Source organism: Arachis ipaensis, chromosome B08 (assembly GCF_000816755.2).
Source record: "Arachis ipaensis cultivar K30076 chromosome B08, Araip1.1, whole genome shotgun sequence".
In the NCBI taxonomy this organism is placed as follows: domain Eukaryota; kingdom Viridiplantae; phylum Streptophyta; class Magnoliopsida; order Fabales; family Fabaceae; genus Arachis; species Arachis ipaensis.
The window spans coordinates 53,545,979-53,560,363 of record NC_029792.2 but is presented as its reverse complement, the minus strand read 5'-3'; the positions used below and the strand labels follow the sequence as shown (position 1 = coordinate 53,560,363).

The 14,385-nt window shown below is 34.5% G+C and overlaps 1 protein-coding gene across 6 annotated transcripts in view; it reads right to left on the bottom strand.

Moving 5' to 3' along the window:
* Nucleotides 1–6,985, bottom strand: part of LOC107613395 — an 11,818-nt gene extending 4,833 nt beyond the window's left edge. For 2 of the 6 annotated variants that reach the window (XM_016315363.2, XM_021109461.1), the window contains exons 1-6: nt 6,728–6,964; nt 6,513–6,638; nt 5,750–5,786; nt 5,383–5,598; nt 5,155–5,228; nt 3,396–3,470 (exon numbers count right to left, since the gene is read on the bottom strand). Coding sequence is in view for 1 of the 6 variants with exons in the window: in XM_021109459.1 (XP_020965118.1) it covers nt 379–1,863 (1,485 nt within the window). In the remaining 5 variants the exon portion in view is untranslated. Of the gene's footprint in view, nt 1–253; nt 3,153–3,395; nt 3,471–5,154; nt 5,229–5,382; nt 5,599–5,749; nt 5,787–6,512; nt 6,639–6,727 lie in introns of those variants that run through there. The other 4 variants (XM_021109459.1, XM_016315365.2, XM_016315364.2 and 1 more) reach the window with 4 other exon arrangements.

Here is a 14,385-nt window from a genome sequence, read left to right as displayed (position 1 = left end):
CTAGCTTTTTGCGCAAGGATGAATGGATCGTAACTCCCATATCTCCTAGTGGGTAATACTTCAATTATTTTGTAGTCTTTGTGTCTACGCGTTCCTCGAGGCCTGGTAGGGTCATACCACTCACAGTAAAACAAGGTGACTCTTAAACTAACAAGACTTGGATATTCAATAATCAAAATCTCTTTAAGAGTGCCGTACCAATCAGATGCATCATTCCCTCCATCACCTTTAACATATATGCCTGTATTATCTGTCTTCTTTCCAGATGCATGCTCAGGAGTATGAAATCTATACCCGTTAACCTTGAACATACCAACACTCGTGGCCCTAGTTTTTGGCCTGAATGCTAAACTCAATAAATGAGGACAAGTTATGCCATTACTGGGATTTTTTACCTGATTTTGTCAAACAAAACATAGTATTTAGAAAAACAAGATTTACTTTTACATATTTTGATACAGTCAACAAAATGTAAAAACTTACATGCTCATGGAACCATGATGGAAAGTTGGATAAAGAATTATTGCTCCCATGGATCTGCTCGTATTTACTTCTAAATGTATCGACTTCAGGACAATTCAACAAGATATGTAAGTGAGCGGCTTTCATTTCCATACTAGTTAACCATTTGTCTTTGTTGGCTCCCCCAGGAACACCCGGTTGATCAAAAATAGAAAGGGTAGGCTCAGATGAACTTACACCACCATCATCATTTCGATTCGGCCTTGTTCTCTTAGACATGACATGTGGCTCAAAGTAATAAGAACAATAACTTGATGTCTCTCTAGCCAGGTATGCTTGACAAATTGAACCCTCTACTCTAGCCCGATTCTTCACTGATCTCTTATACGTGCCTATTTCACACTCAAATGGATACATCCACCTATACTGAGCTGGTCCACAAACACGTGCCTCATATGCCAAGTGAACTGGTAGATGCTCCATTACGTCGAAAAAGGCAGGTGGAAAAATTCTTTCTAACTTGCACAAAATAACAGGAATATTAGCTTTCATTTGTACAAGATCGCTAACCCGAAGAGTAGATGAACAAAGGTCCCTAAAATATTGACTTATTTCGGTCAACGGTTTCCACACGTGGTCTGGCAACTCTTTGAAGGCTAACGGAAGCAAACATTCCATAAATACATGACAATCATGAGTTTTCATCCCAAACAATTTTCCTCCCTTGACATCAACACACCTTTGTAAATTTGAAACATATCCATCTGGCATTTTCAACTCTTGTACCCATTTACAAACATTTTTTCGTTGTTGGAGTGTCAAGACATAGTTGCCCTTAGGCTTTGCCCAATGACCTTCGCGTACCTGCACCAAATTCAAATCTGGTCGCTTACAAAGCACAGCCATGTCTAACGTTGCCTTTTCATTGTCTTTTGTTCTTTCAGTATCCATAACGGTATTCATTATGTTATCAAAAACATTCTTCTCAATATGCATTAGATCCAAACAATGACGAACCAAATGATCTTTCCAATATGGGAGATCCCAAAATATACTCCTTTTGGTCCAATTGTGTTCCACCCCATATCCGCTCAATCTCACTTGTCCTCCTGTGTCAACTATTTTAGGATAGTGTCTAACTCTTTTCCAGACCTGTTCGCCACTAAGCCTAATAGGAGGTTCTTCATCCTCCTCAACATTCTTCTTAAAACCAACTTTATTATGCCTATAAGGATGACCTTCAGGTAAATATCTCCTGTGACAGTCAAACCACGAATTCTTTCCGCTATAATCTAACCAAAAGGCCTTGGTATCCTCCATGCATAATGGACATGCTAATCTTCCCCCTGTACTCCAACCAGACAACATTCCATAAGCAGGAAAATCAATAATTGTCCACATTAATGCAGCCTTTAACTGAAAATTCTTCTTGCTATGAATGTCGTATGTTAGGACGCCTTCATCCCATAACTCTTTAAGTTCATCTATCAATGGTTGAAGATAAACATCAATTTTTGCTTTGGGATTTTCTTTTCCGGGTATGATGCACGTTAGGAACAAAAAAGGGTCTTTATACACATATGAGGTGGAAGGTTATAAGGGGTAACTATAACAGGCCAACAAGAGTACAGTGTGCTAAAATGAACATTAGGAGAAAACCCATCAGAACAAAGTCCAAGTCTAACATTACGCGGTTCGCTTGCAAAATGAGGATGCTTGGTATCAAAATGTTTCCATGCTTCACCATGGGAAGGATGTGTCATCACGTCGTCATTTCTGCGATTTTGGTGATGCCACAACATATGAGGGGCAGTACTCATTGATGCATACAACCTTTGTAGCCTTGGAATCAATGGCAAATAATGCATTCTTTTATATGGCACCTCTTTATTTTTTCCTTCCTAGGCTTAAATCTCTGCTCCCCACAAAATCTACATTGTCTAAGATCTTTGTCCTCTTTGTAATATATCATACAACCATTGACACAACAATCTATCTTAACCTCCTTAAACCCAAGTTGGGAAACAATTTTCTTAGCTTCATAGTAATTAGCAGGAATTTCATTTGGAGTTGTTTGCATTTCTCTAAACAAAGTTGCCCACTGGTCAAAAGATCCCTGGGATTGGTTTCCCTCTGATTTTATACTCAGCATCCTACTGGCAAGTGACAATCGTGAATGGATACAATTTTCCCACAAGGGTTTACTAACTGAATCTAAGAGGTCATAAAATCTTTTAGCATCTCGATTTGGTTCCTCCACTGTTGGTTGCATGTACATGTGAAACTCAGGTTGCAAAGCATCAACAACCATCTCATGATAACGATCAAAATTTTCTTCCCATGTAACATCACCTAATTCAGAGCTACTTTCAATATCTTCTTCTATCCTAATCTGATTCTCTGTGGGTATCTCTTCTCCATGCTCTGTCCAAACCCAATAATTAGGTTTAAACCCATGAGTATATAGATCAATCTTAATGTCGATCAACTGTTTAAACGTCCCACATTGACATCTGGAACATGGACACCTAACTAAACCTCCTCTGAGAAATTCATCAATTCTAGTACACGCATCCACAAATTCATTTACCCCTTTAATAAAACTAGGTTTAAGACCCCGCCTCTGATCATACGTTCTATCATACATCCAACTTCGGTTCTGGTTTTCCATTATTAATGAATTTAATTTCCTACATATCAAAGGGATAATATTCACTTTTTATTTTTTTTTCAACGAGAAACCACAACAAATAAAAGTCTTATCATGAATATAATTTATACTTCCACCATGAATGGTTTACACAAACAAGCATATATAAATAAGTATAGATAAGCATGCATAATAATTTAACAGAGATAATAAAGATGAAGATAAATTAAAACTCAATATTTTAACAGAGATAATAAATAAATAAAAAAGTAGAAGGTTAAACCTTGAATAGCTTTTTTGGAAGTCTTAAGCTCTACCAATACTCAATCTCTTCTTCAACTCCTTTCTGTTATGAATTCTGTCAGTTTTGTAGAAGATGATTATCAAAATTAAACTCTAATAATGATAATCATATGTATTATCGTATTAAGTAATACAATTCTTTAAATTTATTTAAACATGAGAGATATTTAAATATTAAATTACTTTTTTAAAAAAGAAAAAACTTACCCAAACAAATACTATACCCTAAACAGAGAATGAAACACTTATTTAACTTCAAAAAAAAAATTTCAAACACTTTAATAAGACCAAACTCTTATTTAACCCAATTTTATTTTGGTTTTCCTTTTCCCTTTTGGGTCTTAAAACTTGAGTGCTTTTTTTTTTTTGTTCAGGGACACTTGAGTGCTTGATCCAATTCCAATACGAGGTGGTTTAGTTAATCTTTAAGTTGGGTTTGTTTTTGGTTCACAAATCCAACATGGACTTAATTTTGTTAAAGAGGAAAAGAGGGTGTTCTGAAAATGGCCCATATTACGCTGGGGAACAAAAAACTAAACTTGGCCCCATCCACATGATACCTTCAGTGCCGATTATGGGTTAACAAATACACATTTGTATCATCTGATCCATACCAAAATAATGAAACCTGTACCAGAAAATTTTATTCTAAACATTTACTAATTAAAAATATTACAATAACTACAATAACTTGCTTCCTTTTTCTCTTCATTCATAATTTCTTGCTTTTTTCACTGCCAATCAAATCCAACACACACCACATCACTAGCTCTATATATATATATATATCTTGCTATCACAATTCAAGTCTCTCTGACAATCTAATCCTTAAGGACATAGGCAATTCAAGACACAAGAGTGTGCCTCAGGTGCTTAATATATTTATTTCTTTACTTTTCCATTAAGGTTATAAATTTATAAACTTACTTTATAGTGTGAATTAAAAGCAAAATTATTATCATGCAGATAGCGCTAAGATGGATACATGAGCAAGGGGTAACCCCCATTGTGAGAAGCTTCAACAGGGAGAGGATGAGACAAAACCTTGAAATATTTGACTGGGAATTAAGCAAAGAAGAATCAGAAAAAATCAGCCAGATTCTACAGTGTAGGATGTTTAAAGGAGAAGCCTTTGTATCAGAAAATGGGCCATACAAGTCGCTGGAAGAACTCTGGGATGATGATTCGTGAAAAAGTATTAATCGTTCTTAATTCGCAGCACTATAATCTCTCATTCAAATAAATAATGTAATAATTTCACTCGTATTCAACTCCATTAATCCACGGACTTTTTATTTATATAAATTAAATAATATTTACTAAAATATATATATATCTTGCTATCACAATTCAAGTCTCTCTGAGAATTCCTTTGGTTCTTAGATATGCCCTTCTTCTACCTGTTGGGGGTTGTTGAGTGAAGTAATAATTTAATGTTGATTCATGGCAATGACTATGGCTCTAAACAGGGTTTATAAAAAGAAATAATTTAATGATAAAATGGCAGGATCTAGTAACAAGACACCTAAAAAAAACTATATAAAAACAGTTTCCCATTTTCTATCATTAACTATTTCTAATGGCAATAAGCTTAACAACCTGAGTTGTTCATGCTATTAGCCTAGATAAATTGTAACAAATACACCCACGATGAAGTGCAGCAGTGCAGCAGAGTATTATACTAATACAGATGACAATGCTTATCAAATCCACATATCATTTTTGAATCTAAGCCATACCTGTGATCAAGAGCCCGACAATCACAGTCCTTGCAGAAATAATAGGAATAAGGAACTATTTGTAGAAACTGAACCTGCATAATGGCATTCTACGTGAATTATATCCATGATGAGATATAAAACTTAGCTTTCAGTCTTCCACCAAACAGCTTATAGGAGGAGTTTTTCCTTGATAAATTATATAAAAAAAGCAAAATAGATGGTAGCCCAAAAAGATTCTAGTGTTACCAGAGAATACAGCTCTCCAACACGGTTCTGCAGGAGAGTGCTACTAAGCGCCCATCTGTATGAAGAGTCTAAGGCAAGAAAAGCTTTTGCAGTGTTACAGTGTCGCGACTTTATGTAGTGTGCAGTAGATAAGGATTTGTGATTACATGCAGTGCAAGAAAAGCCACCAAGTATGGCCACAGGACGGGTAGGAGCAGTTGGGCAAATCCATTTTATCTGCACCATATCATATTATAAGATTAAGAAACATTTTATGATACCATATTATATTACTTATCTAAATATTATAGACCTAGCTAGGGAGAGTATTATACTAGAGAAGCAATTAAGAAAGTCTCAAATGGAGTGAAGGAATAAATATTCTTACATTTGAAAGTGGAAGAGTTTCCAGGAGCTGAGATGAGCTGCAAACAAAACAAACTCAAATTCTAGAAATCACAGGTTTCCTTACATAAGTTACTACTCAAACTCAGCCATGCATTTTATTCTTAATTTTCAATAGAGAAACAAGATAAGCATTAGCCAGAGGAGAGGTAAAAAGTTATCAAAAAATTAAGACATCATATAATGTTAGAAGAAGTGAATCAGCTTTATTATACGAATTTCAGTCTCTTAGCTTTTATTTTTGCTTGATTTTTCTGAGTATTATTGTACCATCTGCTTCTTTAGATTTTGCAAAACTGTTATAATGGTTTGGTTTGGTTTGGTGTTTCCAAATCATAAGATAGATACAGAGAGAGAATCAAAGAATATTTGCTAACCAAATTGAAAACTTAAACTTAATCAAGAGAGAGCTATTAGCCTACTAATATTTAGTATTTACTAGTCGATCTAACTACTGTGCATGCTAGTTTTTGGGTCAAAATCTTAAATTCCTAGCACATTTTTAGCAAAATATCAACAACTGAGATAACTGCAACAATTATTGGGTGTTCAGTTCAGCATTACAAATTCCCTCCTTCCATATGTTTTGTCAATCAATAAACAAACTAAATTAAAAATCTAAATTTAAAACCTAATTACTAAATCATCCATTAAAAACCAATCAACAAACTAATTATCTAAAATATGAAATCCCAAATCAACAAATTAATTAGCTAGGTAGGGGAGCAGGAGAGCAGGTAACTCACCCTCACCAGGCCATTGGATAAGCACGAGCTAGCAGCGACGGCAAGTAGAACCAGCGACAATGGCGAAGGGAACTTCGGAACCAGCGACGATAAGGGTTTTCAAATTACGTGCTCCTGCCTGTCATCCTTGACAACATTCAATTCTTATCAAATGCATGTTCGATCAAATAACTTATGAATAAACCCTAAACAAAGAAGAAAGAATGGAAACTGACCCTCGCTGGAGTTCTACCTCGCTGAAAACCCTTGGTTTGAGTAAGGCGTCGGAGTAGGGTTTATGGTTGAGAGAGAGTGTGTGTTGAGGAGCGCCGGCGAAGCAACCGTGACGGAGCGGCGACGGCAGTGGAGAATGACGCGGGTTGGTGCTGAAATGGGGATTTTGGGGTAAAAGGAAATTGTGTTTCTGAATTCTCTGGACGCGGGAAGTGTTTTGGGTAAGTGTTTTTTAATGATAAAAATCTACGGCAGATTTGTCGATTTTAAATTAAAAACAATCGACACTCAATGCGTCTATTTTATATATTAAATCTATACCATTTATTTGGTTTTAGAAAACGATCTAGACCGTTAAAATTTATCGACGACACCACATATTCTTGACATCTTATAAAAATAGTTTGTTATTAATTATTTATATATTTAAATTTTTTTAATTAATGAAACAATAAAAAATTATATTTAATTATTTAAAAAATATTGATGTCAAAATAGCATTTGTAATACTGCCATTTTTATGGTGCAGAAAGAGAGAATATATATTTTGGGAGAGTTGATTTTTTTTAAGAATGAAAATTGTAATAAAAAATTTTGCTTTTTGTTATAAAGGAAAATTAAAAATAAATTTAATTTTAATGTAGTGTTAGTATAAAATAATTTTATATTTACATCTAATGACGTAACACTACATTAAAATTTTTTATAAACGATGTTTATTGTCATCCAAAAGACCAAATATAATTACACGACTGTGTAAAACACATTTTACACTATTAATACATCAAAATTAAACTCACTAAAAAATGTGCACCCAAAATTTGTATAACACCAGACAAATTATATTTTACTGGTGTTATACAAATTTTGGGTGCACATATTTTTAGTGAGTTTAATTTTGATATATTGACAGTGTAAAATGTGTTTTACACAGTCGTGTAATTATATTTGGTCTTTTGGATGATAATTCACACCGTCTATAAAAAGTAATTATTTTTGTTAATGTAGTGTTACGCATTAGATATAAATATAAAATTATTTTATACTAACACTACATTAAAATTAAATTTATTTTTAATTTCCCTTTATAACAAAAAGCAAAGTTTCTTACTACAATTTTTATTCTTAAAAAAAATCAACTCTCCCAAAATATATATTCTCTCTTTCTACACCATAAAAATGGCAGTATTACAAATGCTATTTTGACATCAATATTTTTTAAATAATTAAATATAATTTTTTTTGTTTTATTAATTAAAAAAATTTAAATATATAAATAATTAATAACAAACTATTTTTATAAGATGTCAAGAATATGTGGTGTTTGAATAATATTTTTTTATAAATATCTATATGTACCCAGAGTAATATTGACAGATATATTGATATAATATTTAAATTAAATATATATAAATATTACCGTTAATTTAAATGTATGTAAATACGTAAAGTTATATATTTTTTGTTGGTTAAAATATGTAAATATAATTTTATATTTGTGAAACTGAATATATCTAAGTCATAAAAAAAAGGAATATATTAAAATAAATAAATATTAATAAATTTTTGTGTGTAAAGTTAATATTTTTGGAGAGAGAGAGAGCATACATTCAAAAAGTCCAAAAATAAAAAAATCATACATGGTCCAATATTATTTTTAATAATTAATTAACATAAATATAATTAGCCTATTTAATCAATACATCGTTTACATATTACATAAGACAAAATACACTACATTTTACTTGCAACATGTCAAATCTTATATCTTCAATTACTCTCTTTCTAAACACTTGTCACACTACCCTTTTGACAACACAAACATACACATGTAGAAGAATCTTTCTTTCTACATCATAGAATTCACCATATATATATATATATGAAACTGCCTAAAATTTAAGAAGGGAGTTGAATCAAGTTAATTTTAAAAATTAAGCTCTTTTAGCTATTTTTGCAGAAGTTAAGTTTACAGGACATTATTTGCGTTTTATCTCTAAAACTAGAAGAGAATAATAAAGCAAGAAAGGAGAGAATCACACAAGTATATATTCTGGTTGGGTTTTCATATACAATGAAATCTACATCCAGTCTCCTTCACCACAACTATGGTGGAGTTTTAACTATAATCAAACTGATTATATACACAAATACAAATGAATTACAACCTAATTCATCTAGTATTAACCATTAGACTTCGAACCCAGGCCTAGTAACCACCAAGTGCTATCTCAATTTAGCTAAGAGAAATCTAACTGGTTCAATAGCCACCAAGTGCTATCCCAACTTAGCTAAGACGAACTAATCCTAATTCAAAAACCAAAACATAGAAAATCTCTTTGACTTTTTTAATCTATCTCTTTTGCCACTTTTCTCTCAAGTTTTTTTTCTTTTTCTCACTTCACTGTGATTTTTTTCAATTAGAAAAAGATAGACATCAGATAGTCATAATAAAAAAAAAATCTTAAATGAAGCACAAAGACGAAGAAAAATATTTCAGACTCATGAATGAGATGATGCTCCAATGTAAGTTTATTTTTTTCCTTCAAATATTATGAGGCCAGCTATGTAGTGTGGAGCTTTCTCTTCAAATTGTCTCATTGCCTCTTCAATTTTTCTGTTGATTTTGCCCGTTGTAGTAGACCTCATTGGCATGCATTATTTTTCTATTTTGCTCCACCACCTCTGCTCTCCTTGTAGCTGATGGGTGAAAATTAGATTTCCACACAAACTCACCGGCAAGTGTACCGCGTCGCATCAAGTAGTAATTACTCACAAGAGTGAGGTCGATCCCACAGGGATTGATGGATTGAACAATTTTAGTTAGGTGATGAATTTAGTTAAGCAAATATTTGATGAATTGAGTGATTTTGATTGACAGAAGCTAAATTGCAAGTAAATAAAGGTGTAGAAGGTAAATTGAGCAAAAGAATAAAGTACAGAAGAGGTAAATTGCAAGTAACTTAAAGAACAAGAAAGTAAAAGAGCTGAAACTTAAATTATAAGAAACGTAAATTGCAGAAACTTAAAGTGCAAGAAAGGTAAATTGCTGAATCTAAATTGCTGAGAAATGTAAATTATTTGAAGAGTAAAAGGGATTTAGGTACTGGGATTCAGAATTCAACAAGAAATTGCAAATTAAAGAAGATCAGAGAGCTCTGAGATGAAAAAATTCAACTCAGCAGCCAAACAGAAATGTAAAATTGCTTGAAGAAGCAACCAGCAAGAAAACTTAACTCAATTATGAAATTCTAAAAGAGAAATTGAAAATCGAAGAAGAGAAATGAGATTAGAAAGCAGATCTAGATCTCAATTGCTCTCTTGATTAAGCAGAAAAGTAATTGCAGAAGAAATGAAAAGGAAAACAGTAAATGAAACTTAGATCCAATTCTCCAATTCCCAAAACTATATGAAAGAATAGCAAAGATGATTCTCAGATCCAGATCTAATGGAATTCTTAAATCTCAATTCAAAAACCCAAAAGTAGAAGTTGTAGAAGAAGAAAATGAAAACAAAAAAGAAGATCAAGATCCAATTCTTAGAACAATTGAGAAAAAAGTGAAAGATGATTCTTAGATTTAGAATCAATGGAGCTCTTCAATCTCAATTAAAATTTCAAGAACAAAAAATGGAAGTTGCAGAAGAAAAGAAAATACAGAAAGAAAACTAGATCCAATTCCCAAATCCCAAATTCAAAACAAATGAAAATTAAAAGTGAAAAGTAAAAAATGAGCTAAAGGTCCCTTACAAATCAAACTTAATCCTATTTATACACTTTCTATTTTAGTCTTCAAAGCTTGGAGTGGGCTTTTCAAAGTTGGCCTTGAATGAAAAATGGATTTGAAGAAGGATGGGTCCGGTTGGCTTTAGTTCAAATTGGGTTGGAGGCATGGGTCAGCTCCCAAGGGAGCGCTCTGTTTGGTGTAGTGAACTTAGCGTTCACTCTTTGTTGGTAAGCCTTGGTTGCAATTGCTCCTTGGCCTAGTGTTCACTTTGTGAATGTTTCGCTCACTCTTTGAGCGCTACATTCCTTTGCTTCCCTAGGTGAGTTTTGCTTTCCTTGGTTGAGGCACGAAAAAGTTGGCAAAAGGGAGCGCCACGCTCGAATTTTTGAGCGCTACTCTTCATTGTGCATGCTTCCTCTTTGATGAGAGGCACAAAAAAGGTAGGGAATGTGAGTGTGGTGTTCTCATTTTGGAACGCTACCCTTGGCTTGTCTAGTTCCCAGCTTTGAGTCACGAGAAAGGGAAAGAAAGGCAGCGTAGCGTTCTCTTCTTTGAATGCTATGCCTTGGTTTTCGCTGCACCATTTGGTGCTTGCTTTGAGTGCTGCCTAGCTGAGCGCTCCCTTTGGTTGAGCGCTCCGTTCATAGACGTTCCCTTTGGTTGAGCGCTCCTTGCTTGAATGTCATGGGCCATGCTTTTAAAAGCGTGGCCTAAGGTCCAAAGTGTGCTCAAACTTTGAAAGTGTGCCGAAGATTCCTCTTTTCATCATTTCTCCACCTACAAGCAACCAAACAACTAGTAAAAGTCCCACTAAAATCACTAGATCTTTGCATCTTTTAATTAATCAATAAATTCTAGCATAAAACCTATAATTTTATGTAAAATAAATGATGTTTGATTGATTCAAGATAATCATAAAAATCCACTCCAATTACTTACTTATGGTGAAAGAAAGTGCATAAAACTTAATGAAACTAATGAAAAATGCTTGTAAAAGTAGCATAAGATGACTTGTCATCAGTAGCCACTCTACCAACCACTACTGTTTGTAGTGATCCAACTTTGGACACATTATGACCAATGTCAATAGTCAGACGTTACTCATAGTAAGGACCTATAAGCCTCTAGACTCGAGATATTATTATAATATTATATGAGTCTTTATTGTAAAGCATGATTATTTTCGCAATGATTAAAAATTTTTAAAATAAAATATTAACAAAATTCAAACACAGTTATATAGAGATAAGTAGTATATACATAAACATAAGTAAAAAAGTTAAGAGTATACATACCAATAGATATATATACATAAATATATACAACTAAAAGATATTATCGGCCCTAACCCTCACACGGATCTCTTAGACTAGGACTCGGCCTATGGTAATACAAGAAGATTCTATCCCTCAAAACACTATCAAAAGAGAAGAAAGATGTATTACTAAGGAACAAGGTCGTACAGATCCAGATAGAGAGTGCCTGTTATCTACTCAAAAGTGATCCTCCAAGGATTCTTCAATAATTCCTCCGGAAATCTCTGAACTCAAGTCATCAGCTTCCAAGTCTGTCATTACACCAAATTCAACATATAGCTATACTTGATTTTTGTGGCCCTTATTTTAAGGGTCTCTATTCATGAATATAGTGACATTTACATTTATAATTTTTTAACCGTCGTATTGTATCTCTCAGAGTATCTCTCTCTCTCTCTTTTATTCTTTCTCTTTTATTCTATTTTTTCTCTTTTACATTTATAATTTTTTAACCATCGTATTGCCATTCACGAACTCATTCATGCTACGGTCATGGAGATGAGAGGAGAAAAGATGAGAAAGTAACAACCATTCACCGTCACGATTTGAGTCTACCGTTCACTGTTTTCGTATTGTGATTCGAGTTCGCTGTTCATCGTTCACCGTCGTAGTTCGAGTTCATTGTTCCTTGTTCTCCCATCTCGGTTCAAGTTTGCCATTCACCGTTCAACACCGTCACAATTCGAGTTCGCCATTCTCCGTTCATTACCGTTGTGGTTCGAGTTCTTCATTCACCATCGTGGTTCGAAATTGCTGTTCTCTCGTCACGGTTAGTAGCTGAATTCAGTTATTTTCAAATTATTTTTTTATAAAATATCATCCAGGACCAAAAGGAAACTGGTGAGAGTGCTTATGAAAATGAAGCATATGTTAAAGTATTTAGCAAAGAGAATTCAAGCTATGTTAGAGGTATGAGATTCAGTATTTGTCCATCTCAAGTGATTGGATCCTCATGCCGTTCAAGAGAGTCTATGTAATTTACTACAACCAGTGGACCATCAAGAGGATCCCAGAGATCCTTTCCAACACTCTTCCAAGTAACACAGAGGTAAACCCAAGGGAAGAGTACAAGGCCCTCATGGTGGAGGTTGTGACCGAACCCAAAGAAGAGCCTGCTATTGAGGAACTCAAGGAAATCCGAGCTCATGAGGAGACTGATAATGTCACTTTGCGCGCCCCTTTGTTGGGAGAGGAACCTGACGAATACTCTTCTTCTAACGAGGATGAGGAGTCCAAGGAAGAGCAAATTTCTTGGTTCCTGGCAATCCTCAGGAAGCTGAAATGCAACTCTTCTCATACAGAGGCATTAGAAGAGGAAGATGAGACTGTGGTACTGGCCAAGGAGTGCAGTACCTTGGTCCAGAAGAAGCTCCCGGATCCCAGAAGCTTCTTGATTCCCTGTACTATAGGGACCATCACCTTTGAGAAGGCACTATGTGACCTTGGCTCAAGCATCAACCTCATGCCTCTTTCTGTGATGAAGAGGCTAGGAATTCTAGAGGTTCGGCGTGCCAAGATCTCATTGGAGATGGTAGACAAGTCCCTGAAAAGGGCATATGGTATGGTGGAAAAATTCCTAGCGAAGGTTGAAGACCTTTACATCCTTGCGGATTTTGTGATCCTAGATATTGGGGAGGATAGAGATAAATCCATCATCCTTGGAAGACCTTTCCTAGCCATTTCTAAGGCCATAATTGATGTGGAAAGAGGAGAGCTAATCCTGAGACTACATGAGGATTGTATCTTATTCAAGATTCCCAACCCTCAGTCTCCTTCTAACAAAGAAAGTACCATTGTACAACACATAGTATTTCAGCCTTCCCTCCCAGTGCAGAGATTTTCAGAGACCCCAGACACCAACTCTAACTTTGGTGTTAGGCAACCATCATCAAGCACTAGGAAGGAAGGTACAAAGAAGAAGGTACCTAAAGGTTGGAAGGGTAAGAAGATTCCCACTGAAGACCTCTTACCTGGCATGAGAGTTATCTTCATTAAAATCCAGTCATTCTACATATTATGAACCGGATCCTGTCTCTAGAGTATGTGAAGCTCATTCATGAGAGCATAGGAAGAAAGTTCACTGTGACAGGTGAAGATCTGAGCCCCTATTTACCTCCGTAAAGGAGTTGTCTGTCAAGCTAATGACAGTAAAGAAGTGCTTGTTGAGCGGCAACCCAACCATTAGCATAGTGACGTGGCAGAAATTGGCGAATTAAGATTTGTTATGAGATATGCGTTGCAAGTATAGTTCTTAATCAACCAGAAATCTGCTTATCAATTTAAAAGGGTTGTCACAAAAATTAAAATTAAAATACCGGGAGTATGAATCCTAGGTCGTCTCCCAACGAGTTGCAGAAAGGTGTACTATTTTATTAATCAGATGTTTTCAAAATGGTTTGAGTTGAATAAACAGGAAATTAAATTAGAGAAATTAAATAATTTAAATAGAAGCCTTGATTGGGAGTAGATTAGTTGGAAGCCCTATTCTTGTTGCAGTACTCTCAAGATTAATTGATAATTGAAGGTTGTTCTGTTTAGTTATCCTTTACTAGGTAAGGGAAGGTTAAACAAGTTGGAATGCTGTTTCTATTCACAAGTTCCAATCCGCTCAATTGAAAA